A 25898-nucleotide genomic window follows, 5' to 3' on the forward strand; every position below is an offset into this window, starting at 1 on the left:
AGTGGTTTAGGGGCCTCATGTGTATTGAGTTTAGAACCCTCTGGTGGCTCCCAGACTCTTCCCTCTTCTTTGTGTCCACCAGGTGTCCTCTTCAGCATCGAAGTCACGTCAACCTTCTTCGCCGTCCGCAACTATTGGCGTGGCTTCTTTGCCGCTACCTTCAGTGCTTTCATCTTCCGGGTTCTCGCTGTGTGGAACAAGGATGAAGGTACGGCCCCTGTCTTCCTTCCCAGACAGGAACATCTCCAGTGCTTGCTTCCAAACTTGTCTACTTTGGTGGTGAGGCCGGGGCTGGAACGAGGGAGTGCTGGGGTCCATGCAGAACTGGACATCTCTCTTGACCAATCATGATGACCCCTCTGCAGAACTCTTGAATCTATGCAGCCCAAAAATCGTGAATCAGAATAACTCATTCAACTTGCATTAAAAAGAAAATAATAATAAGTGCTTTATGCCTGCCTGCCTAAAATCAAGACCTCAAACTGTCATTCCAGAAATACAGAACAAGAACTGTCAGAAGATAAACCCAGTCAAATACAACAATTTCCGGGCTTGCACATCATGAGAAGCCATAGTTTGTTTTGCATAGTTCTAGTGGCAAAATTGACAGTAAAATTAAGAGAATCTAATGATGAGTGTTTTACTGAAGAGTGGATGCCTTTTTCGGACAATTTAAGGAGCAGAATTTGAGCTATGAGCAACAGAAGTAATTAGATTATAATATTGTGGGTATGATCTGATAGATAGAAGATAGGGTGCACCAGAAAGGGGGGGGGGAACTCATTGAAAAAAAATAAGGGAAAAGATGGAATTGTCTTGACTGTATATGTTAAAAATGTTGAAACTTAATCAAATATAACTGGGGATTAAAAGAGAGAAGCCATGGTTTGTCTTAAACCATGGTTCAATTGTGGGCATGGCTCCCCTACTCCCCACCTAAAGCGTGCTGTGTCATCTGAACCCTGGCCACCGTTTTGTTCATTTCATGCAAACTGTGAGTGTTGAACCAGATATCAGCCAAGTGCAAACCTTGGCTGATTTCTGGCTTACGGGCCATGGTTTGTTTTTTTGGGGTGGGGAAAGCAAACTATGGTCTGGGTTCATCTGACACAACAAGCCATTGTATGGTTTGTATGAGCTGGGCAGCAGGCAGAAGGCACGTTTGCAAATAAACCATGATGTAAGGCAAACCATGGTTTATTGTGATGCATGAGGCAGACCAACATTCTAGATCCGTTTGTAACAAAATCCATAATGTCTGTTTCAAAAAAACCAAAAACGTTGTGGGTTCCTAAGGCCAGGTAGAGAAGCCTAGGGGCCACCCCCCCACACCTCTTGTCCTAGAGACCAGAGATTGGTCACCCCAAACCCTTCTCTTTCCCTCAGAAACCATCACAGCTCTCTTCAAAACCCGCTTCCGACTGGATTTCCCTTTCGACCTGCAGGAGCTGCCGGCCTTTGCTGTCATTGGGTGAGTCTCATAGGGTTTCTCTGGCGCTACCCCACACTTCCCTCCCTCCCTGCAGGACCCCTCTTCCCCACACTGAGGCCTTCTTCTCTCCTCTTCAGGATCGCCAGCGGTTTTGGCGGGGCACTCTTCGTGTACTTCAACCGGAAGATTGTCCAGTTCATGCGCAAGCAGAAGGCCATTAACCGGTTCCTCATGAAAAAGTAAGACACAACGGCTGCTGGACACATGGGTGCCTTGTCCTGAGCATGAGTGGGGCCCCAGAGAGGGCAATGGAGGCCCAAGGGTGGCTTAGTCCAGCTATGTAACAGGTGGGGTCAGGTTGGAAATGGAGGTTAGAGGGCCTTTAGTACCTACTTCTGAGTTGATATTTGCATAACCCAGCCTTCCCCAACCTGCATGTTTTGGACTACAATTTCCATCGTGCTGGCTGGTGCTTATGGGAATTCTAGCCCAAAACCTCTGGAGGACCCTGGCTCGGAAGTAGTCTGATAAACTAGGGAGGTTTCTATGTGGGTGAGTGTTGGGCGCATTTTATTTCAAGTGGTGAATGCAGCCCTGTATGAAATGCTGCAGAGAGTCGTTCGTTTAGTCGTGTCCGACTCTTAGTGACCCCATGGACCAGAGCACACCAGGCACTCCTGTCTTCCACTGCCTCCCGCAGTTCCGTCAAACTCATGTTCGTAGCTTCGAGAACACTGTCCAACCATCTTGTCTTCTGTCGTCCCCTTCTCCTTCTGCCCTCCATCTTTCCCAACATCAGGGTCTTTTCCAGGGAGTCTTCTCTTCTCATGAGGTGGCCAAAGTACTGGAGCCTCAGCTTCAGGATCTGTCCTTCCAGTGAGCACTCAGGGCTGATTTCCTTAAGAATGGATAGGTTTGATCTTGCAGTCCATGGGACTCTCAAGAGTCTCCTCCAGCACCATAATTCAAAAGCATCCATTCTTCGGCGATCAGCCTTCTTTATGGTCCAGCTCTCACTTCCATACAGAGAGTACGCTGTTCTAATACTGCTTCCACCCAGCTGCAGGGAAATTGTGGCTCGGGAGGGGGGGTTCCCTTGCCTGCCTCTCCCCCACTCGCATGCGCCTAATCCACTTTCTGTGCACGAACAGTCGCAGAATACTGACCTCCCCTGGTCCTTAAGATGGAAGCCTGCTAATCCTCCTAGGGGCAGCTGCTTCCCCAAGCAAGTGGTGATGACCTTCTGAGCCTCCGAGGGTTTGCCAGCCTTGGGGAGCATAGTTGTGCCCGCTGTTTGTCTGTTTATTATTATCACCTGTCACATTTACATCCCACCTTTTCCTCCCAAGGAGCTCGAGGTGGCGATCTTGGTTCTCCCGCTCCTCATTTTAGGCTCACAACAACCCTGTGAGGTAGAGTCGGCTGAGAGGCAGTGACTGGCTCAAGGTCACACCCAGGGAGAGCTTTGTGGCCAAGTGGGGATTTGAACCCGGCCATAGTCCAATGCTCTAACCACTACACCACGCTGCCTCTGTTGGGGGGTGGGACGTGCAGTGGGGCCACTCTCTTTTTTTAACCACTGCTGTCTGTGACCTTCCAGGCGCCTGCTGTTCCCCGCTCTCGTCACGCTTCTCATAGCAACGCTGACCTTCCCACCTGGCTTTGGGCAGTTCATGGCTGGGCAGGTAATTTGTAGCTCTTGAACATTTATTAGTAGTAGTAGTAGTAGTTGTATTTGTTAATTGTATATACCACATTTATCAAGAGATCCCAGGGTACTGTACAGCATTAAGAACACTTTATGTAGCATCAATAATAAAAATATAGTCATAAAAAAATAACAATAATGGTCTCTCCCCCTCCCTTGACTCACCTAAGAAGAGTAACTTGCAATTCTGGGCTGACGGTACCCTGTTTATTTATTGCTATGATCCACTTGCAGGCCACTTAACTATCTGTAAGATAGTTTAATAAGTACCAGGGAGGGGGGTGGAATAAACCTCTGCATCAAATGATGTGGGTGGCAAAATACATAAATCGTATCCATAAGCATAACGTAACATAAATAAAACCAGGGAGAAGTACCGGGCAGTATAAGGTAAGATTTCAAGCCACTCAACATACCGTACTTTTCTGTGTATAATACAGCCCCATGTATAACACGCCCCCTATTTTGGGGGACTCAAAATTAAGAAAAGGGGGGGCGGAGATTCCACGAAGTTCATGGGGGGGGGCAGAGTTCTTGAGCTTTTTTTCAGGGGAGATGCCGAAAAGCACTCACCCACCAGACTCCTCTGTCTCATCGCCAAATAAAGCAGCAAATAACCCGCCCAATTGCTGCAGCGACAGCGAATCAGCAACAGCCCTTGCCGCAGCCACCAATAACAATCTCCAACTCGTGGCAGCAGCCACTCCCACGGCCCCACGATGTATAAGACGACACCTAATTTTGAACATAATTTTTTAATTTAAAAAGACAGTCTTATACAGTAGAACCTCGGCTTACATTACCCTCGGGTAACGTAAACTTGGGGTTGCGAAAACGTCAAACCCGGAGGTATTTTTTCTGGGTTTGGTCGCATGCTCAGAAGCACTCGTGTTGCGCCGTGCGCATGCGCAGAACAGGCACCTCTGGCTGCGGAAACCTCAGGATTTGACCGGAGCTCCGGAACACATCCTGTTCGCACCACTGTACACGGAAACGTACGGTACATGCCATCGTTCGCCCGGTGTCACTTCGTTTCACACAACTGCTACAACCATTCCCCACCTCTGTCCCTAAGGAAGACTGCGGTGTTAAGCCTATTCAGTTCTGTAAACACACAGCCAGAGCTTACGCTTGCGGGCAGGCATGGCTCCCTTCTTGCCCCCTGATTTCTTCCCCTTCTTTGCCTCTCAGCTCACGCAGAAGGAGACGCTCGTGACCCTGTTCGATAACCGCACGTGGGCCAAGCAGGGCCTGGCTGAAGAGTTTGAGTATGTGGGCCCCTCCGAGGCCTGGAAGCACCCACGCTCCAACGTCTTTGTCACCCTGGTGGTCTTCATCCTCATGAAGGTGTGTCGCCCTTCCCCATCACCCCTTTCTTCCAGTTGAATCATATGATTGTAGAGTGGAAAGGGACCCTCAAGGGCTATCCAGTCCAACCCCCAGAAATGCAGGAATCCTGCCCCTACAGCCATCCCTGGCTGGGATCGAACCGCCAACCTTCTGCTCAACCGCAAGGTGCGCTTGACCCATTGTGCCACTGAAGCAGTTGCCAGCTGCAGGGACCACGCTGTCTGTAGCATCCGTGAACAAGAGCTTTGCTGGTTACCTTCCCAGGACTCAGCTGGGCTGAGTCACCGAACAATTGCCCCTGGGTCTTCAGGGCTGTGGTACACGAGACGCTGCTGAGGGGTCTAGAAAATGCAAGCATATGTTCCGTTTCCTGCCCACCCTCCCCTCTCCTTCCTCTCTCCCTTCCCCCTGTACTATCTGATTGCTTAAGTGCTGGAGTCAAAACAGCCTCTTCTCCCTTTGCAGATAAAACCAACCAGTAGGGAATTCTGAGGACTTCTCCATTTCAGACTGCAGCTGGTTCCTTCAACCACGCTGCTGCAGATTAGTCCCCAGGCACTCGGGTCTCGTTTGCTGGTTCCCAAACTTCTCCCAAGAGGGGCTGCTTGAAAATTGCAGAGGTTTTCCTGCCTGTTGTGGGAATTGTAATCTTCAGTCTCTTTTTCTGTCCTGGGGTTTGGGCCCTTCTCCTTTCTTCTCTCCCCCTCCCACAGCGCTTCAGCACAAAGAGGTCACTAGGGCATTCCTGGTTCTCCCCTCCTGATAACGGGCACCTCTCTCTTTGTCCTCTCCCCAGTTCTGGATGTCAGCCTTGGCCACTACCATCCCAGTGCCCTGTGGAGCCTTCATGCCTGTCTTTGTCATTGGTGAGTAGGAGACTCTAGAACTTTCTCTGTGCTTCTATGACACTTAACTCTTCCCAGAAGAGGATCAAGCAGCCTCCCTTGGTGGCCAATGGGAACAGGACAGAAATCCGTGCCATTTGCATTTTAAAAGTGACCCGGCCTAATTCACACTTGCCAGACCAATAAGCAAACTGAAACGAAGCCTTCCTTCGGAAGTTGCAGTTCTGCAACCAATGTTTGCGTGTGAAAGGTACATGTAGCAGTGAAAATGATTCATGTTTTGCACACAAAATTCCATTTGTTGGGATAAATGGCACAAAATTACATATAGACAATGCATGCAAATTTTCATATGAACTTTGTTTAAACAAAAAAATAGGCAAACTGAGTTTCCTAAGTTTGGAAAACTGATAGACTGAGAATAACCAAAATGGACAAATATTCACCCACCCTAGTGACCACTTTTGACTAAAGCTATTTGTGGTGACAAGATTACCCATAATTCCTTTGTGCATGCTGAATAGCCGTTTCTGCTCTTGTTTGTCCTGGTCCCAAGCCCTATATCCCCCTGTTGCCATCTCCTCTGTGGGTTAAACAAACAAACAAACCACATATGGGGTTTTATTTTACTTAAAAAAAAAATTGGGGGGCCAAACTTAAAGAGCCAGGAAGATTTGCTGGCAGGGACATGGGCATCCTAACTGTGGCCTCTTGGTGCCTGGATTTTTGCACATTTTTTATTGTTTTCTATACATATTATATTTATATACCGCCTTCTGCCAAAAGATCTCAGGGCAGATCACAAGATAAAAGTGCAAATAAATAGTTTAACCAGAAGCCACGTCACAATACCCGCCCCCCGCACAAACACATTTAAAAGACCGTAGCGTCGAAGATTAATCAGCCAAAGGCCTGGTTAAAGAGGAATATTTTTGCCTGGCACTTAAAGGTGTGCAATTAAGGCGCCAGCCAAACCTCCTTGGGGAGTCTGTTCCCCAAATGGGGAGACACTGCAGAAAAGGCCCTTTCTTTCTTTTTCTTTTTTTAATATGATTTTTATTAAATTTTCTGTTTTACAATTTCAGACAAACATTTTACTTACTTAAGATATCACTGACTTCCCCTCTTCTCTTTCCATGGTTCATTTTGCATATTGTATATCCCTGCATATTTCACAAAAACTATATGAATCAGTTTTCCATTATTACATCCATCAGAAATTATTTACGCTGTTGAATTTATCTTAATGCTGCCAGCGTTTTCAGCTTGCATACAATTATTTCCCGTATATTCAATAAACGTTTTCCAATCTTCTTTAAACGTATGTCATTCTTGTTCTCTTATTCTGTGTTAAGTCTGCAAGTTGTGCATGTTCTGTCAACTTAACCTGCCAATCTTCTTTAGTTGGGACCTTGCTCATTTTCCATTTGGGGGCTAACGAAACACGGGCCGCAGTTGTTGCATACATAAGTAACCTTTTCTAACACCTGGAAATTTCAGTCTGAATTACCCCCAACAAAAAGGACTCTGGGGGTGTGTTTTTTTGGGGGGGAGAAGGCCCTTTCCTGTGCTGCCACTCTCTGGACCTGACATGGAGGAGGCACGCAAAGATAGGCCTCAGATGATGATTGCAGAGTCCGGGTGGGTTCAGAGTGTTCCTCTGCTCTTCTTCCAACCATACCTACCCAAATCCACCTTTGGACTCTGCCTCTGTCTCTCCGGGCAGGTGCGGCCTTTGGGCGGCTGGTGGGCGAGAGCATGGCGGCATGGTTCCCGGACGGCATCCACACCGACAGCAACATCTACCGCATTGTTCCCGGCGGCTACGCAGTGGTGGGTAAGAGGCAGCTTCTCTTGTACCATTTCCAAAAACTGGGATGTTCAGCTGGGGGTGGGCACTCCCTCATCGAAAGAGGGTCAAGGCGCGGTGACAGGAGCCCAGATGGATCAGACCAAAGTCCATCTTCTTTTCCCACATTGACCATCCTTGTGGGCAGCCCACAAGGAGGGCTTGAGAGGAATAACCCTCTCGGGCTGTTTTTCGTTCCCTAGCAAGTGGTATTCAGAGCTGCACTGCTTCTGATCTTGGAGACAGTGCATGTCTCCTTCTGTAATCCTCATAGAACTCTAGCCCAATGGTTGCCGTTAATTTGACTCTGAATTGATTTTAGAATCGAATTGATTTTAGAATGTATTTCAATTAACTGATTGTGATTTTATGTGAACTGTGTTATTTTTACTGTTGTTAGCCGCTCTGAGCCCGGCTTCATCTGGGGAGGGTGGGATATAAATTATTATTATTATTATTATTATTATTATTATTATTATTATTATTATGCCAGTCACAGCTGGGAGCTACTGATAGCCTTATCCAAGGTGAATTTTGACACTCCATTCGACTTCTGCATGACCTCTTTGGCACAGGAGCCTTTGAGAATGATAGGAGCTGAAACAGAGCTTCTGGATCCTTTCTGAGTGTCTCATTCAAACTGTGGATTTTCAGACATGGGCCCCTTCCTCCACCACCACCTCTGTCAAGAACAGGGTGGCATAGTGGTTAGGGCCTGGGCACTTCCTGGTGAAGAAGGAACGATTGTTAAGCCACTCTGGTAATGGTAGCTCTGTGAGGGGGAAGACGGCTCTCCTGACAACTCTCAGCACCCTTAGCAGAACTACCACTCCCAGAATCCTTTGGGAGAAGTCATGACTGTTTAAGGCGGCATCATCATAGTATAATGCAGGCATAGGCAAACTTGGCCCTCCAGATGTTTTGGGACTACAACTCCCATCATCCCTGACCACTGGTCATGTTAGCTAGGGATGATGGGAGTTGTAGTCCCAAAACATCTGGAGGGCCGAGTTTGCCTGTGCCTGGTATAATGTGTGTATAATGTGAATGCAGCCCACGCCTCTGCCTCTCCTTCTGTCACCATGGACCTTTCCACAAACTGCAGCAGTCCAGAGATTGGGAGTGGGGCCTTTGAGCTCAGACGCAGGGGTCAGATGTGGCCCTCCAGGGCCCTCAGTCGCTCAAGCCTCTCCGCAAACCATGCCCTCCATCAGCCCTGCTTCACTCTTTCCTAGAGCGTCCCCCCTCCCAGCTGAAGCTCTAATAATTCATATTGGTTGCCTGGGTTAAGAACAGAGAGGAGGGGTGTTTTGGGTGGGGGTGTAGAAACTAGCCTGCTGTGCAAAGGCAAAATTTGCCTGGGTTGCCCTGTCCACTTTTGCCCTTGGCCCCACCCATCCCTGACATGTGGCCCCAGAAGAGAGGGAGGGCGTCGGTCTCCAAAAAGCATTTCCTCCCTTTCCCTCCTAGAATGCATGAGGCCTTGAGGTGTGGCATTTCCGCTGGCGGTGCCTTTAGGCTCCCAAGAGCCATCGTGAGAGCTGGGCTGGGCTGGGCTTGGCATACTGCATCCGACTTAGCCTACTCCTGCCTGGTCTTTTGGGGTGGCTGGGTGCTTTCTCAGGCTCTTGCTTGCCTCTCTCCCCTGCTTGCTCTAAGACCTCCCTGCATTTCTGTCAGGATGCTGTCAGTGGCTCCTGGCTGGTTGCCCAGGAAAGTATAAAGACAAGGGACAGTTTATTTCCATGTTACAGAGAGAGGCTATAGAACCCAGCCTCTTGGGTAGTGTCGTTGTCCCGAGCAAATCTCCACTCCTGTCTCTCCCACTTCCTCATTCGTCTCCTCTACGGGTGCTGCTATGTGCCCTCTGTCTTTGAGCTCTTTGCTCTCCTACTTTTAAGGCTCGCCAGGTTCTGGGAGATGAGGGGTCTGAAATGCTTTCTAAAGACTGAAACAAGATTCGGAATACTTTATGGGCCCTAGCTTTAACTCTGGAAATCTGGCAGACCTGTCAAGAAGGAATATAAGCATCGTTGGGTTGGAGCTCCCCCGAGATCTGCTTTTTAGCACCAAAGATTATCAAGAAGATCGGCAAAAGGGGAGTGAAGAAGAGTTAAGAGCCTCGGATATAAGATCTCCAGGTTGATGGACGCTGGGAGGTTGATGGAACTGACGGCAGGAGCCGAGACCGGGGAGGGGAGACGGTGGAAGAAAATTGGGAATTTAAGGTGTATATATGGAGATTAAAAAAAAAAAATTAATGAGAGATGGAAAAATCGTGGAATGAAATTTTTATGACCCTAGGGGAAATGTCTTAAGAGATTAAGTTCAAATATATTAGTTTTAAGGAGAAATAAGATTAAACAAAGTAAAAATGGATGATTAATTGGTGAGAATTAATTGGATTAATTGAAGAGAATGTTAAATTACAGTATATTAAGATAAATTATTAGGATAAAAACAAAGATGAAGGATTTGCTGAAATATCCAACTGAACCAGAATACAAAGAGGGGAGGTGTGAGGAGGTCAAGGAAATAAGCTAAAGAAAGAAAGTTATGTAAAGGTTTGATTTGTTCTTTTTTTTTTTATTGTACGCATTTTTTTTCTTTTTTGTCTGTTTTCCTTTTTTTATCTTTTTTCTTTGATGGGACTTGTTTTTATGTATTGTTTTGCTTTCTTATTTGGTCTAATTGGGTGTTTTTCTGCTGTTATTTTTTTATTACTCATGTAACCTTTAAAATTTTAATAAAAATCTATTTTAAAAAAATGAAATGCTTTCTAAACACACTGTGTCCGCCAGCTTCTGCTCCGGTTCTGCCTCCTCCTCTCCCATTATTTCCCAACTTTCCCCCTCATCTGCCTCTGAGCTGGGACCTCCCGAAAACCCCTGTTGTAAATCTATACTGTCTTCCTCTTCCTCCTCCCTGGAAGGGTCAGGATGAGGGGAGGCGGCCTCCACCATTCCTCCTCCTCCTCTGCCTAGTCGGTGACAGTTTTCGAAGGACCTGAGCTGACGGTGCCCTTCACACAGCTCACTCCCGTGCTTAACCCCCTCCAGGTGCAGCTGCGTTGTCTGGAGCCGTCACTCACACCGTGTCCACGGCGGTCATCGTCTTTGAGCTGACAGGCCAGATCTCCCACATCCTGCCGGTCATGATCGCAGTGATCCTGGCCAACGCCGTGGCCCAGAGCTTACAGCCCTCTCTTTACGACAGCATCATCCGCATCAAGAAGTTGCCCTACTTGCCAGAGCTGGGTTGGGGACATCAGGAGTAAGTGTGCCTCTGTGTGTTGGCCTGGTGGCTGTCAGGGACGGGTTGGACCCAGAGGAATTGTGGGAGGAATCAGCTGGGGAACCCCCAGAGGAAGAAGGCTCAGAGCCCGGGGAGTGGTGGTGGGTTGACGGTGAGCGGTCAGAGGGAGAAGCCTGGGAGGAGGAGGAGGAGGTTTGGGAGCGGAAGAGGCAACAGGGCTTAGTGAGCTGGGAGACTCTGTGGCAGAGAGAAGTGCAGAGATGGGTCAGGCTTCCTTCAGCGCCTCTTGTGTATTGCAGGAAGTACAATGTGCGCGTGGAGGACATCATGGTGCGCGACGTGCGCTACATAACCCTGAACTGCCGCTACCGCGATCTTCAGGATGTGCTGCATGGAACCAAAATGAAGAGCTTGGCTTTGGTGGAATCAGCTGGTAAGAGAGAGGCAAGGCAGATCCTCATGAATACGTGTTTCCAGAGGAGTAGTCTCTGTGTTGCTCTTTTGCAGCAAAAAATATAGTCTTCTGGAACCTTAAACACTAACAAATAGATACAGTGGTACCTCTGGTTATGAACTTAATTCATTTTGGAGGTCTGTTCTTAACCTGAGGTACCACTTTAGCTAATGGGACCTCCCGCTGCTGCCAGCGTGCGATTTCTGTTCTCATCCTTGGGCGAAGTTCTTAACCCAAGGTATTACTTTTGGGTTAGCAGAGTCTGTAACCTGAAGTGTTTGTAACCCGAGGTACCACTGTACTCAGGTATATTTATCCTGGAAAAGAGGAGACTGAGGTGGCATGATAGCCATATTCAACTATCTGAGGAGTTATTACATGAAGAGTGGAGCAAGCTTGTTTTGGGAAATTTTTAATGTCTAATGTTTTACATTTTTTTATGTTCTGTAAGCTGCCTCAAGTGGCTGGGGAAACAAGATGGAAAGCCAGCCAGATGGGTGGGGTATAAATAACATTATTATTATTATTATTATTATTATTATTATTATTATTATTACTATTTCTGCTGCTCCAGAGGGTAGGACCTGAACCAATGGATTTCTGACAGTAAGAGGTGTTTAATAGTGGAACAGACTCCCTCGGGAGGTGATCGACTCTCCTTCCTTGGAGGTTCTTAAGCAGAGGTTGTGTGGCCATCTGTCATGGATGCTTCAGCTGAGATTCCTGCATTGCAGGAGGTTGGGCCAGATGACTCTCAGGGTCCCTTTCAACTCTACAATGCTATGATTCTAGTGTTCTTTCCTAGAGTACAGCCCACCTCATCGGGTACAGGAAGTGTTATCCTCAGATGCATAAATACATAGCTGCTAGGAGGGGTTGTAAGAAGTGGGTGAGATCCTTGTTTCCCCCACCCTCAGCAGGCAGGTTTGCCCACCTGTCAGCTACCTGACATAGTGACTCGCAGGCCAAATGGGGAGACCCAACAGGCCTGATTAAGTAATTGTTGGGAGATTTCCCACCATTGCATTAAACAGATGCCATTCTTCTCATTCCGGAACCTGCCAATTCCGCGTCCAATTGGAACAGAAATTCTGCTGCACGATGGGCAGGGGAGGGCACAGAGTGAGTCACCAAGTCTCCACCTCTGCTGCAGAAGCCAGACAAGCACAGCCAAGCCTCCCCCTTTTTTATTGGCTTTGTTGAGTTTCTCGTGCTTGTCTCTGCCTCTGCAATGCTCACATAATGCAGGCAAATAATAAGCGTTGCACATCTACAATTGAGTGTTTTCATCGATTATTTAATTGAAGGCCTCTTTCATGGCGACAAATTTAGATCCTCCAACTTCTCCTGACGCCTCTTCCAAGGCAGCTGATGTAATAGGCTATTTTCCTACACGTATCGATTTAGTGAGTCGGTGGAATAGTTACCAAGATAATTTGGCCAAAACGATAACAAAATCAGAGCATTCGGGGCCATAGCTGAACTGGAAACATAACTGGACCAGAAACGTTTACTAATCCAATCACTGTCAGTAGCGCAACAGTCTTTTCAAATCCCTCTCAAGTTTGTTTGTTTGTTTTGCTTTTGTTTTCACATGGATGAAGCTCCAGCAGGTTTTTGCACCCTCAGGCACTGCCTCCATCCATCGTACACATTGAGCAAACAGGACTTCCGTATATACATTTTCTCCATTACTTGCTGGGCTCTTGGTACCCTCAGCTGCAGACACCTCTTTGGAGGGACTCTGGAAATGTCTGTGGCCACTTATCCTGCTATGTGGAATCACAGAATTGTAAAATGATAGAGCTGGAAGGAATCCCAGAGGTCATTTAGTCCAACCCCCTTCAGTGCACAAATCTCAGCTAAAGCATCCAGGACAAGTGGCCAACCGACCTCTGCTTCAAAACATCCAAGGAAGGAGAGCCCACCACCTCTTGACTATCAGAAAGTTCTTCCTGATGTTTAGTCGGAATCGCCTTTCTTGTAACTTGAAGCCGTTGGTTTGAGTCCTACCCTCCAGAGCAGGAGAAAACAAGCTTGCTCCATCTTCCATGTGACAGACCTTAAGATATTTGAAGATGGCTATCATATCTCCTCTCAGGCTCCTCTTTTCCAAGCTAAACATACCCAGTTCCTTCAAACACTCCTCGTAAGGCTTAGTTTCCAGACCTTTTGTCATCTTGGGTGCCCTCCTGTTCCAGCTTCTCAATATCCTTCTCAAATTGTGGCGCCCAGAACTGGGCACAGCATTCCAGGTGTGGTGTGACCAAGGCAGAATAGAGTGGTACTATTACTTCCCACGATGGAGCTCCCCTTGAGGTTGGTCCAAAGGCTGCAGCTTGTGCAGAGCCAGCACCTAAGCTGTTTGTAAGAGGAAGCCACTGCCAACATAGAACACTTTGTCCGTGGGATCTGTACTGGCTGATCATCTGCTACTGGGCAAACTCTGAGGCAGAGCATAACCATCAGGAATTTGGTGATCATCACTGCCTCTTGTGGGAGTGAGTTTCACTCTGAGCTGTGTGAAGAGGGGATTTCTTTTCTCTGTCCTGATTTATTTGGCCTCATGGTTGCAGTTTTTGACCGGTGTATTTTACACGAGTAGTTCTGAACCTGACTAGGATTGCAGTTTTGCGCTTGCAGAACCTCCTCTTCCAATATGTGCATTCTGGGGGCCTTTTTACAGACTTGCCTCCAAAAACCATCTTGGCAAAGTGACTATGCAGCAGCACCATCCTCTCTCTGCCCACCTTTCATCCCTCCTGCCTGCCACCTGTTGCTCCCTGGGAGATGCCATTGTCATCCTGCCTGCCTGGGGCTTGATCCTCTCCTTCCAGCTTCATGCCACGCAGCTCCCCTGCTGCGACATCGATATCCTCCTGCTAGCCACAGCTATCATTTACAGGGCTACCGCAGCAACAGGGACAATGCCGTGTTGTCATGGCAATTTGCAAAGTTTGATGGGGAGGGAGTCAAGGCCAACTGATTGGAGCCAGGCCCTGATAAGCAAGATAAACTGGCAGGGAATGCAGGTGTCTTCTGTCCTCCATCTAAAGACCTAGAAGTTGTGCTGACTTGCCACACCAAAAAGCAAGACCCCAGCTGTGCATTGCACCCACCTCATGGTTCACTCCCAGAATCCATTTGCAACAAGGCAGCGCACACACAAAGGCGCAGTAGCAACCAGCAACTTCCAGTCAAAGCTTCTGCATCAAAATAGTTGGCTGTTTCAGAGGCATTTCTGAGGTATTGTGATTCATCAGAAACTACCAGCGTAGCAAAGCGAGGATCATGCTTGAATACTCACTCCTGTTACCAAGAAAACATTGCATTTGGACAGCTAGCCCCTTTCAGGAGAAGGGCACTCATAAATTCTCCCGGATGACCCATACCTTTCTATGCACAGGGGTGTTATTCTGTGTGTGGGTCTGAGGATTTCCCTTCAACATGGAGCACCTCCGCCCTCCCACACAAATTAGCCCTGTTGGTAGAGCATGAGACTTGATTTCAAGGTGTGAGCTCGAGCCTCACGTTGGGGGAAAGATTCCTGCATTGCGGGGGGTTGGGCTAGATGTCCCTCGGGATCCCTTCCAATTCTATGGTTCTATGAAATGCCTGTATTCTGAAGTGGCAGTGTTCAGTGATGCCTGCATGGGGCACTTTACCAAACATTTGAACCTGGTGTCGAGGCTTCAGGGAATCCTATCCCTCAAGAAGCAGAAAAAACAAGAAGAGTTCTTACCAAGTAGTTTATTCAATATTCACAGAGAGAAACAAAGGAATGTGGTCTCTCTTAGATAATGGTGTTGCTCCAAGTGAAGTCCCACCCCCTCAGTCACTCCTATTCTACGTCAGCCCTGCGCCTGTGCTTTCTGCCTCTGAGATTTCTGATCTGCTACTCTGACGGCACGCCTGGTTGTGGGAGAGGGAGGATTAGGAATGTTTTCAAGAGACACTGAGTCTGTTAGCTGCCTCCCCCTGGTGCTTCTTCTTCCTGATGCTCCCCCAATATTTCCCAGCTTCCCCCCTCTGCTTCCTCTGAACTATGCCCTTCTGCAAACCACTGTTCTAAATCTATACTGTCCTCCTCTTCTCTGGAAGGTGCAGAGAGTGGGCAGGCGGCTCCCACCATTACTCCTCAATCCAGCCCCTGACACCTGGCTAGCATGAGCACCTTTGGAGATGAAGGTGTTGCAGATGGGAAGCACCCAATGTCACATTTCAGGTGCCTCCCCCAACACAGTCATGTGCAAAATTTGGCCTTGCTGTTTCTCCTTGCGGAGGCATGTTGCCCGTATCTCAGATGGAGAAGGTACCAAAGTTGTACTTCAGACAAGCTGGCAGTGTCCTGGGCTTCCTCTTCAACCCACAACATCTCAAGCTGTCCTTGATCTCCTTCTGCCTCTCCCCTGTCTTGTCCCCTATCTCTGAATTATTTTTAAAAGCTTGCCATTTTACCATCAAAGCACACACCTGGTCTATTAGCAAAAAAATGGCTTCTCGGCCCAGAAATAAGCTCAGCCTGGTTTCCCTTGCCTCTGCAGAGTCCATGATCCTTCTGGGCTCCATCGAGCGCACACAGATCGTGACCCTCCTGAGCGAGCAGCTGAGCTACGCACGCCGGCTCCACTACATGCGCGAGAAGGCCCAGGCCGACCGCCGAGCCACCGAGAAGGTTCCAGAAGGCGAGGAGGAGCACCAGACGCCTGACACGGGCGTGCGCTTTCAGGTGGGCAAAGACCAAGGAGAGTGGTGGTGGTGGTGTTGTTAGTATTTTGGCAAAATATGCTCATTGTTGAGGGCCTACGTTGATTTGGAGAGGCAAAGAGCAGACGTAACTGAGGAATGTAGCGTCAACAGAAGAAGCAGCCCATGTTGTCTTGAGGTGGCAAAGCGATAGGGTCCAAGTCTTGATCCCTTTTTCTCCCTCGACACTTAGATCATCACCGAAGAATCCTCCTTTGTCCCGCCACGAAGTGAGTCCCGTAAGCCCCTGAAGCCGGCACTAAAGCGAGCCTCCAGCACTTTATCCGAGAGTGTCTCCAGTGAGTCCTGTGTCCCCCTTTAGCCCTACGGCAGGGGTCAGCAAACGTTTTCTGCAGGGGGCCGGTTCACTGTCCCTCAGAACTTGCGGTGGGCTGGACCACACGCATGCGCCTGCGGTCACACGCCTTCCCTCCGGCTAGGGAGGGGGCACCCCGCCAGTGCTGGGTCTCGGTTTGCGTGGAGGGGCCCCTACACCAGGGTGTCCATCCTCCTCCCTCCTCCACTCCCGCCCCTTTGCTTCTCCTCCCTTCTCGGAGCTAGACTTCAACAAGGCGCCCTGCCCTGTGCCCCAGTTGGAGCAATGAGGTTCGGGAAGGGTCGCCATTGGCCGCCAGCTCGCATCAAACTGGCCAGTGGAGGGGAGGCCTGAAGTTGCTAAGGCTTTGGATTGGCCAGCGTCACGGAAGTCTGAGCAACCTCGGAGCATGCTGGGAGATGTACTCCCAGGAAAGCGCCTCTCCCCAGAGCTAAACTGGCGCGACGACTGACTGAGTGGGTGGCAGGCGCCACGGGCCAGATTTACAACCCTGGCGGGCCTTATCCAACCTCCAGGCCTTAGTTTGCTGACCCATGCTTTACAGTGTCCCTTTCTAGTGAGGCCCCTCTGATGTTTAACACTCTCTCTCTCTCTCTCTCTCTCTCTCTCTGTCTCTCTCTCTCTGGGCAGCTGGGACTGTGGACCCCCCAGGCATCGCTCTGAGGAGCCTTTTTTGCGCTAACAACACAACAGCAGAGCCAGCTGAGGTGAGGCCTCTTTCCTCCCCACCCTCCACCCCACCATGTGCCGCGTTTGGGTCTGTTTCTGGGCAGAGGCTCTTCTCTTCCCCTGGGAATTATGTGCTAGCCGTCCCACTCCCATAATTCCTCTCTCTCTTCCTTATTTTCTCCCCCCTTGGTAAAATAAGGATGAGAATTCGGGCCTGCCTGAAAAGCGCAAGTCGAAGCGTGTCCGCATTTCCGTGGCGGTAAGTGTGGGCCACGCCACGTCCATGCAGCTCCCACCCAGACAATCACAGGGCAAGAAGCCTTTTCCTCCCCCAAATGTGTCCATCAAGGCCTGGGACTGTGCTGAAGGTTTTTTCTTTCTGTTTTGTAGTGCCATGCCCCCCAACAACTGGGGCCTGCCCAAGATACTGAGAATAATAAGATTCCTGTTAGATTAGGCCAGTGGCCCACCTAGTCCAGCATCCTGTTCTCACAGTGGCCAACCAGATGCCTGTGGGAACCCAGAAAGCAGGATTCGAACACAAGAGCACTCCCCACTCCAGGCTGAAGCTGGAGGCAGAGAGCACAGACGATTACTCCCTTCCATCACCGCTCCCCATGTACATGTGGGTGGGTGGGTGTTGTTCCACTAAGGTTGAACAATGATCCCGTACAATCGTCATTTGAATTAAATGTGATTTGCACAAGAAAAGTCCTGCTTCCCTATGACTTGGGACCCAATGACGCTTGGCGAGCAACAGGTCCAAAATAGACAAAATCTCCCTTCCCACCTCCCCAAAGTTCTAGCTCAGGGTTTCCCAAACTCGAGTCTCCAGCTGTTTGAGGACTACAGTTGCCATCATCCCTAACCACTGGTCCGGCTAGCTAGAGATGATGGGAGTTGTGGTCCAAAAACCCAAGTTTGAGAAACCCTGATCCAGCCACTCCCTTAGGTGAGTTTTTAAAAGAAAAGGAAAAGAATCCCCCCAATTAACCACAAAAGTTTAAAAAGAGAACAAGAACTCATCGCTGTGAATTTGCGAATCACTGCCTGGTAGTCCTAAAGTCTGAATAAAACCTTCATGTTCAAGCACGGGATATCCGTGAATACGGTTGGAAGCAGAATGCTGGGCATGGCTGGACCTTTTGGTCTGATCCACGTGGGCGATTTGTACAAGGGAAGCAAGGTGCAGTATTGGTCTGGAGTGAACCCAGGATTGCTCCCGATGCTGTATAGGAAATGCTCTGAGGCCACTGCTCCTTCCTCGGTTGACTGACTGCTGAAATTATCTAGTGCCACAGTGTGAAAGCAGGGCAACGGCACAGCCAGAGCCTTCAGCACAGTTCGGCCTCTTGTTTTGATTCATCTTTTCTCTCTTAGTGGCGCACCCCCCCCCAAAAAAAAAATCCATACCCCCTCCCATTTTTTTATCGACTAACTATTTATATAGTGATCTTCTGGAACAGCCAATCAGAAATCTCCATCGCCTTCATCCTTGCTTCAGAATCACTTGTTTCCCTAGCTAATTCACGCCTCTTCCAACTCCTGTAGTGAAATCCTGCAACATTGAGATGATTTCCTCGATTCTGTGTGAGCTTCCAGAAATACCATGATTTGGTTGGGGTTCAAATTATCTTGTTGGGTTGTTGCTTCGGCCACCAGTCCCTCGGTTTTTACACCAACTCTGCTGCCTGTTGTCTCCCCACCCACCTTAACCGAGAAGCACCAGAAGAGAGACTGATCTGATCTATTATTGAAGAGCAGGAATCCTTTTTGCTGCCAAGATGTGTGTTAAAACCAGAAGCTGGTTCAGCAAACCACACAGCTAAGTGTGTATCTTAACACACTAAGGACTTTTGAGGTGATGGGGAAGCCTCTGGCAGTGGTTTGCTCAGCTTCCCTGAATTGTCACAGAGGTCTGACAGATAGAAGGGCTGCCTCTTGGCTGAGTTATCCTGGCCCCAAGTCTGGATCCGTGCAATGCAAACTTAAAAGAGGCATTCGCTCTCCTAAGGAACTCAGGGAACTGTGGTTTCTGTTAGGTTGGGTTTGGTATTTCTTAACAGTCTCTGACTGCCATTTGAAGAAATGTCCTCCTCCTAGAGAGAGGGGGCTGGGCAGGGAGAAGGACCCCGGAAAGGAAAGAGAAAAGAAATGGGGAGCTAGGAAGCAACCCCAAGGATTGACATGCTAGAGAGCTGAGAAAAGGGGGTCACAGCTACCCTCAGTGACAAACCAGGTTTCTCTGACACACAGCATTTGGGGTGTCTCTGAGGCCTATCAGTCTGCACATCAAGTATAAAAGGTAAAGGACCCCTGGACAGTTAAGTTCAGTCAAAAGCGACTATGGGGTGCAGCATTCATCTCGCACTCAGGTCGAGGGAGCCGGCGTTTGTCCACAGACAGCTTTCTGGGTCATGTGACCAGCAGGACTAAACCGCTTCTGGCGCAACAGAACACTGTGACGTAAGCCAGAGCACACAGAAACACCGTTTACCTTCCCGCGACAGCAGTACCTATTTATCTACTTGCACTGGTGTGCTTTCGAACTGCTAGGTTGGCAGGAGTTGGGCCAGAGCAATGGGAGTTCACCACTGTCGTGTGGATTCAAACCGCTAACCTTCCAGTTGGCAAGCCCAAGAGGATCAGTGGTTTAGACCACAGCGCCACAGGCGTCCCTGACCAAGTATACAAGAAGCATTCAGCTTGAGGGGCTTGTAAATCCTGAGCAGAAACCTACCTGTCAGACAACGCCAATCTTACATTGCTGTGGGGAAACAAGTCTCCAACTTAAAAGCATAGGAATATTACCACATAAAAGGCTTTGCGTGGTGAGAACTGATATTTACCACACTGAAGAGTCTGTTCCAGTATAGTAAATAGCAGCTTTTTCCACAGGAGGGTGCCTTCAGGCAATGTATTCACTATGCAAAATCAACAGGGCAAAATTCACTTTGTGGTGGCATTGCCGCATCAGAAAGTAATGTATGACTAGGGCTCAATTTAAACCGAAATGTGCACAGAAGCCTTTGATCTCATTGCCCTCGCAAAGCTGGGATGCACAACTCTCTTCTTTGCCACCTGCTATCCCTGGATGCCCAGAACTTTTCACACCTTGGGCCCCGATTCTGGACTGTTAAGAGCCTCATATTCTCCTGGAGTCAAGTTCACTCCCTGCCCCGTCTCCATCTCTCTCTGTTCTTCCTTGCTCAGCTCCTCCCCAATACTTTCCCAGGGTGGCATTGACCAATGCGGCTCCTTTTCTCCCTGCTTGTAGGATGAATATGAAGTAGCTGGCGAAATGACCCCTGCAGAGGTGAGTACCCATCATTCACAGGCCCAGACAAGCAAAGAGGCCTCCTTATAGTACAGAGCAGGTGGGTGATGAAGGCCCCCTGTGTTGAAATTGTGCTGCGCCCTGACTTTTGCCCTCTTGGAGGGCTAACTCCTTACGCCCCTAGAGAAAATAACTGCAAAACCCCAGCATTCCAAAAGATGGCATATAGCATACAGCTTGGCTGGCTCGATTCACCTGGGTCAGTCACTGGCTCTGGTTGTTACTCCCCAGCCAAAGGAAATCACATGGCAGATGTGATTGTTAAAAGTGGACACTTACCGTAGTTTCCATAGCTCCAAATACCCATGCACACAAGCCTAGCATCTAGGCAGCTGTTCTCAGGTCTGAGCTCTACGGTGCAGTTGCAGCAATCGGTGCCACTCCTCCTCCAGCAGCTTAAGTATCTTCCCCAGATGTGCTGTGTGCATGCAGTCAGAGACTATGCCTTCCTGGAAGCATCCTCTGCTCTTCCCTCTTCGATCCCCTCCTGGTTCTGGGACACAGTGAATGCTCCAGCCCTTCACTTGCCTGAACTGCCTCTTCCTCGTCTTCCTCCAGTGCTCCACCCTCCAGCTCTCAAGCTTCCTTTGGCTCTGACTCTTGGCTCCTGGCTGGTCCCCACAAATCACTGCCCCCCTCTCCCGAGTCAGACTCCAGCCCGCTTTCTCCCGGTGCACCCTCGTCAGCATCCTGCCAGCCCCCTGACCCGGTTGGCGTTTGGCTTTCTGCTGCTCCCCGCTGTTCAACATTGTGGTTGGGATCTTGTGGGCTAATACCAGAACTGAGAGCCACCCAAATGAAGGTGAACAGCAGGCGATTCCTGCCAGACACAGAAGGAATTGCTTCTTCACTGTGCAGCCAGGGGGTGAGGAACCTCCGGTCCAGACCCTGAATGCTGCCCCAAGCATCTCTGCCTGGCCCCCGAGACTCTTCCCAGGCCATACCCCTTGCCAATCCTAGCCCATATCCTCCTTTGCCTGGCTGGAACGTGTCCTTAAACTGACTCTTGCTTGTCTAGATGGGGTATATATAAAATGTAATGAGCAGAATCTGGTCTGGCTTACAAGCCTGGCAGCTACAGGCTCCTCCTGGCAGACACGCTAACTTGATTTGTCGCCTTTCAGATCCTGGAATGGGAGGAGCAGCAGCTAGAGCAGTTTGTCAACTTCAACAACAGCAAGATTGACCCAGCACCCTTCCAGTTGGTGGAACGCACTTCTTTGCACAAGGTGTGTGTACATTGCGTGTGCGCGCTCTGGTTCTGCAAGCATACCACACGAGTGCTGAATTCACTCTATCGAATTCAGCAAAGCCTTCCCAAGGCAGCTTGCATGCATAAATAAAACAGGAAAACCAAAGTGCATTGCTCCAATAAAACTAAACCATCAAAACAACAGTTTGAAAACATTTCGCAGTGCAGCAGAGCGCTCATGTAAAAGCAGCTGAAGCAACTGGAAACCTCTTTGAATGGCGAAACTGACATGGCAAAATGTATATCCATTGGGAGTTGCACAAACTTGGAGCCACCACTGAGAAGACACCGTTTCTTGAATTGTTCTTAAGGGCTGGGCACAAACAGGGCCTTCAAGGCCCAGGCAGGTTCATACAGATGCAGACAGGTTTTCAAATAACCTGCCCCGAAACCCAGTTTAGGCCTCTAAAGTAAACACCAATATGTAAAATTAGAAACCAAGATGAGGCAGAATTCAAGGAGGATTGGAGGAAGTTTGTAGATTATTTTAAAAAAACTATTGTAAATATGTTAAAATGCAAGTGGCTTTAGAGTAAGAACAGCAGTAAAATATATGTTTGAAAGTACTGTGGAGAAGATAAGGTATACAATAATATGCAGTGTAATTTGGAAAATTAGGGAAACCATAGAGGGATTTTTTTTGGGGGGGGGGGAGTCCAAAGTTAAATGATTGTAAATCGGAAAATGTTTTAACTTTGGGTGTGGGTGTGGGTGTGTAAAAGGGGGGGGGGGATAAACACCAATACTTGTAGTTGGGCCTGAAAGCATGCAGGTAATCGCTGAAACTTACCGGAAGAGTAAGAAATCAAGATAACAATCTTTTTATAAAAGAATGGAAATGGTTTATTGAATATTTACAGATAAATTGTAAACAGATAAGAACATTGGCAGGATTATTGTTGTAATCTGCAGTTTCAGAAGAGTATATATTTAAAGAAGATGACTAAATGAGCAAATTAAGTTAACTTGGATATGCAGAAGATATTAAAAATAAATTTAAGGAACTGCAGAAAGGGGAGGGAAGTAAGTCAAGCTTTGAAATGTCAAAATGATTGTAAAATTAGTGAGATGTATAAACTTGAAACATAAAAGTGAAGAAGAAGAAGAAGAAGAAGAAGAAGAAGAAACATGCAGGTAACCAATGCAACTGGTTTACCTGTAGTTGCATGTAAGAAGAACATGGGTGCTGGATGAGGCCAAAGGTCCATTTAGTGCAACATCCTGTCCTCACAGTGACCAGCTGGATGCCTGTGGAAATTCTTCAAGCAGGACCCAAGTGCTACAGAAGTAGAATGCAATGTCTTCCGAGAGAATCACCTCAAGGTGCTTCTAGGTGGCTATGTTCTGTACCAGTTGAAGTTTCTTCAAGGGCTGTCTCATGTGGAGCACATTGCAGTAGTCTAGTCCTGATGGTTTGTCAGGGCAGGAGTCACAGAATCTTGGTTCAATTCTAGATACTGAGATAGTGGAGCAAAGGTGTATGTGAGTGATTGCTGCTGATTTTGCTTTTGGCTCTTCCAGACACACACCATATTCTCTCTCCTGGGGGTGGACCACGCCTATGTCACCAGCATCGGGCGCCTCATTGGCATGGTGTCTCTCAAGGAGGTGAGTACTCAGTCTGAGGGTGGGGAAGGTTAAGAGGGCTTCCTTTCAGTCCTAACATGCTTGAGCCCCCTCCAGCACACACACACAGTGGAAGGGGGTCTGCCGTCTATCCACCCCAGATGCCTGAGTGTAGCATCACCCCCATTTAACCCCAGTGGTTTGTTGGCAATAACTGGGATGGAGCAAAAGGTGGCTGTGGCGAGGCAGGGACCTTCAGTCTCAGCAGCTGATCGATCCATGAAGCCAAACCTGGCAGATACAAGTAGCTGTGCTCATTAGACCTAACACGCCTGTGCAAATCCTGGTTCTGCTAATAAAGAGTTAACACCAACTTGCTCAGTGTGATTTATTGCTGGCTCACTCCTGTTACCTGGCTGGAGAAAAAATGTGGGATATAAATGTCGTAAATAAATAGTAAATCAATCAATCTCTCCCTCCTCTTTCTCTCTTTCTCCAGTTGCGGAAAGCCATTGAAGGCTCGGTAACCGCCAAGGGGGTGAAGGTGCGGCCCCCATTGGCCAGCTTCCGGGACAGCACGACTAGCAGCAGCGAGACAGAGGCCACAGAGATCCACCAGCTGTGGGACCGGCGAAACAGGCACTCCATCCCCCGCGAGTCCAGCCCTTCGGAGAGTGACGAGAAATGCCAGTGACGGCGGGAGGAGTCTTGCTAACCGGCTGGCAGAGAAGCCAGCATCGCCACTCCACGGCCATTTAGTTCCGGCCAGAGTCTTCCCAGGGTCCTTCGCTTAGCGTTCCAGCCCGGGGACCCACTACTGCACCGAGAGACTTGACTTGTGAAAAGGCCTCTCGGCCAGATAACCAGAGCAGCTTCAAGGCCTCACCGGGCACGAAGCCACAAGCCCGTCCCTGCCCCGTTCTTGCTCTGGAGGAGAGGAGGCGGCAGAAAAAAATTGGGGCTGAGTGAGAGGTTCCTGCTCCTCTCGTCACCCCACACCTCAGTGGGGCCTAGATGTCTGAGAACGGCAAGGAAGTCCTTCATCCTGCGCCTTGTCTGATGTTGAAGTCACACCTGTGCCACTGTTGGGGTCCTGTTTTTGCTCGTACACGCCTGCAGTCCCTCCCATGCTGCCATTAGTCTCAGGGCTTCCTCAAGATGTTTGTGGGTAAGAGGGCACCAGTTTTACAAATGCACACACACAAAATAAGTAAACACACCCCCTCCTACCTTTCCATTGGCCTCGCCTCTACCTTAAAATGGGATCCCATCAGATAGGACCAAGGAAATTGAGCTGAGGTGTTCAAACCCCACCTGGTCCACCTCTGCTTCTTTGCACAGGTCACTCTTAAGCTGAGGAGTGGGGGCATAAGACACCTGAAGGAGCCACTCCTGCAAGTAGGACTAGGCCCAAAATCCAGTTGTCCAGGCCATTATCACCTGCCTTTTCCTTTTTTGCTTACCTCTGCTCTCTCACTGCCACTCCACACCCATTTGCAGTCCAGTCGACGAGTCCTGGGTCTCCAGCTTAGGGATGTCTGAATGTGAAAACAGTGCAGGAGTGGGGGAGCCTGTGTCCCCCCCCCCCGAAGTTGCTGGACTACAACTGCCACCACCCCTGACCATTGGCCACACTGCCTGGGGCTGCTGGAGAGTTCTCCATCCCTGATGCAACGGATAGGCCTTCCCCCGCTTTTATTAATGATTTTTACATGGGTGAACACACTGGATATCTTGAGCTACTGAGCCTTGGGGAGCCTCTTTCTCCCTCTCTTCCCCACTGCCCCCCAATAAGGACTCTGAACTGCTTCACTTTCCCCACCCCCCTCTCTGGCGCCCACCCTATTCTTGAATCCAGAGGTGAGGAGCGGCGAGTGGGGTTGGTACCTGACATGTAAATACAGAGGGGTTTTTTATATTAATTTAATAAAAAGAAGAAGAGAGATTGCAAATAGAGCTATGAAATAAAACGAACTAATGAGTGTCTGTTGTCTTGTGTAAGCCACATGGTACTGCTGGAACGTTAGGGGAGGGGTAGTATCTCTGGTGAGGGGCATGCCATACTTCTTCTGGGGCAGTTTGCCCACCTTTGGTCCCCACACTGCACTCAGCTGTCAGCATGCGGCAGTGGCCCCGCCCTAGGAATGGTTTTGACTGGCTAGCTAAGCCAAGTGAAGAAGGCAATGGGTCTCAAGCCCTCGGTGAGTTAGGGACTTCCCCTTGTAGGGATGTGTATAGAAACTAGGAGGATATATTTCTTAGATATTAGCCCTCCTTGCGTTTATGAGTTCAGCAGGGTACATCCCTTTGTCAGCAAAAACAAGGAAGCTTTAGCCGTTTCATTTAAGTAATCCAGGATGCTTTACTGCAGACTGGATTTCCTGTTATTTCCCCTGTTCCTCTCCCTTAAAACAATAAACACGCAAAACACTCTTCTTGTTAAGTAAAGATCAGTTTACTCACTCAGTTTCACAGTAGCAGTCTTGAGGCAGGCTTAAAACGGAACCACAGTCGTACCTTGGTTGTCAAACTTAATCCGTTCCTGGAGTCCGTCTGACTCCCAGAACGGTTCGAAAACCAAGGCGCAGCTTCCGATTGGCTGCAGGAGCTTCCTGCACTCAATCGGAAGCTGCATCGGATGTTCGGCTTCCGAAAAACTCATGCAAACCAGAACACTCACTTCCAGGTTTGTGGCGTTCGGGAGCCAAAACGTCCGAGTACCAAGGCGTTCAGCAACCAGGGTACGACTGTACAGACATAGTTTAGATTAGGATTGGAGTCTGAGCTGTGACTCAGCACGCGTCCTGCATCCCTAGTCAATGATGAAGCATCGAAGAGAAGAGACCACATAGCAGGGATCCGAGAGAGAGAGAGCGCAGGCTGGGGACGTGCACAGCTTCTATAGGTTGTGCCCCTTTACCTGGCTGGGCACAGTGGGAGTGGCGCTCTCAGAGTATTTCCTGTAGACCCTGGGAGATCCAGCTTCCTCCATGTGTGTGCTTCTCTAGCAATCAAAAGTAGTCGGTTTTGATTGCCTTATTTTAGATATAGCACACCATTGCATGAGAATACAGGCTCTGGCAGATTGTGTGGGGGGT

General features: G+C 48.9%; 1 protein-coding gene across 2 annotated transcripts in view; it reads left to right on the forward strand.

Annotated features, from left to right (window-relative positions):
- Positions 1–24774, forward strand: part of CLCN2 (chloride voltage-gated channel 2) — a 75394-nt gene extending 50620 nt beyond the window's left edge. The window contains exons 8-24 of one of the 2 annotated variants that reach the window (XM_081862305.1): positions 83–208; positions 1387–1471; positions 1570–1671; positions 3033–3117; positions 4332–4487; positions 5287–5356; positions 7062–7172; positions 10244–10457; positions 10739–10872; positions 15438–15622; positions 15833–15938; positions 16607–16683; positions 16845–16904; positions 19923–19961; positions 21107–21211; positions 22756–22842; positions 23300–24774. In XM_081862305.1, the coding sequence (XP_081718431.1) occupies positions 83–208; positions 1387–1471; positions 1570–1671; positions 3033–3117; positions 4332–4487; positions 5287–5356; positions 7062–7172; positions 10244–10457; positions 10739–10872; positions 15438–15622; positions 15833–15938; positions 16607–16683; positions 16845–16904; positions 19923–19961; positions 21107–21211; positions 22756–22842; positions 23300–23494 (1937 nt within the window). In that variant the 3' untranslated portion in view covers positions 23495–24774. The remainder of the gene's footprint in view (positions 1–82; positions 209–1386; positions 1472–1569; positions 1672–3032; positions 3118–4331; positions 4488–5286; positions 5357–7061; positions 7173–10243; positions 10458–10738; positions 10873–15437; positions 15623–15832; positions 15939–16606; positions 16684–16844; positions 16905–19922; positions 19962–21106; positions 21212–22755; positions 22843–23299) is intronic. The other variant, XM_081862306.1, reaches the window with a different exon arrangement.
- The last annotated feature ends 1124 nt before the right edge of the window (positions 24775–25898 follow it).

The sequence above is a fragment of the Podarcis erhardii genome (assembly GCF_964252035.2).
Source record: "Podarcis erhardii genome assembly, chromosome: 5".
NCBI classification, from domain to species: domain Eukaryota; kingdom Metazoa; phylum Chordata; class Lepidosauria; order Squamata; family Lacertidae; genus Podarcis; species Podarcis erhardii.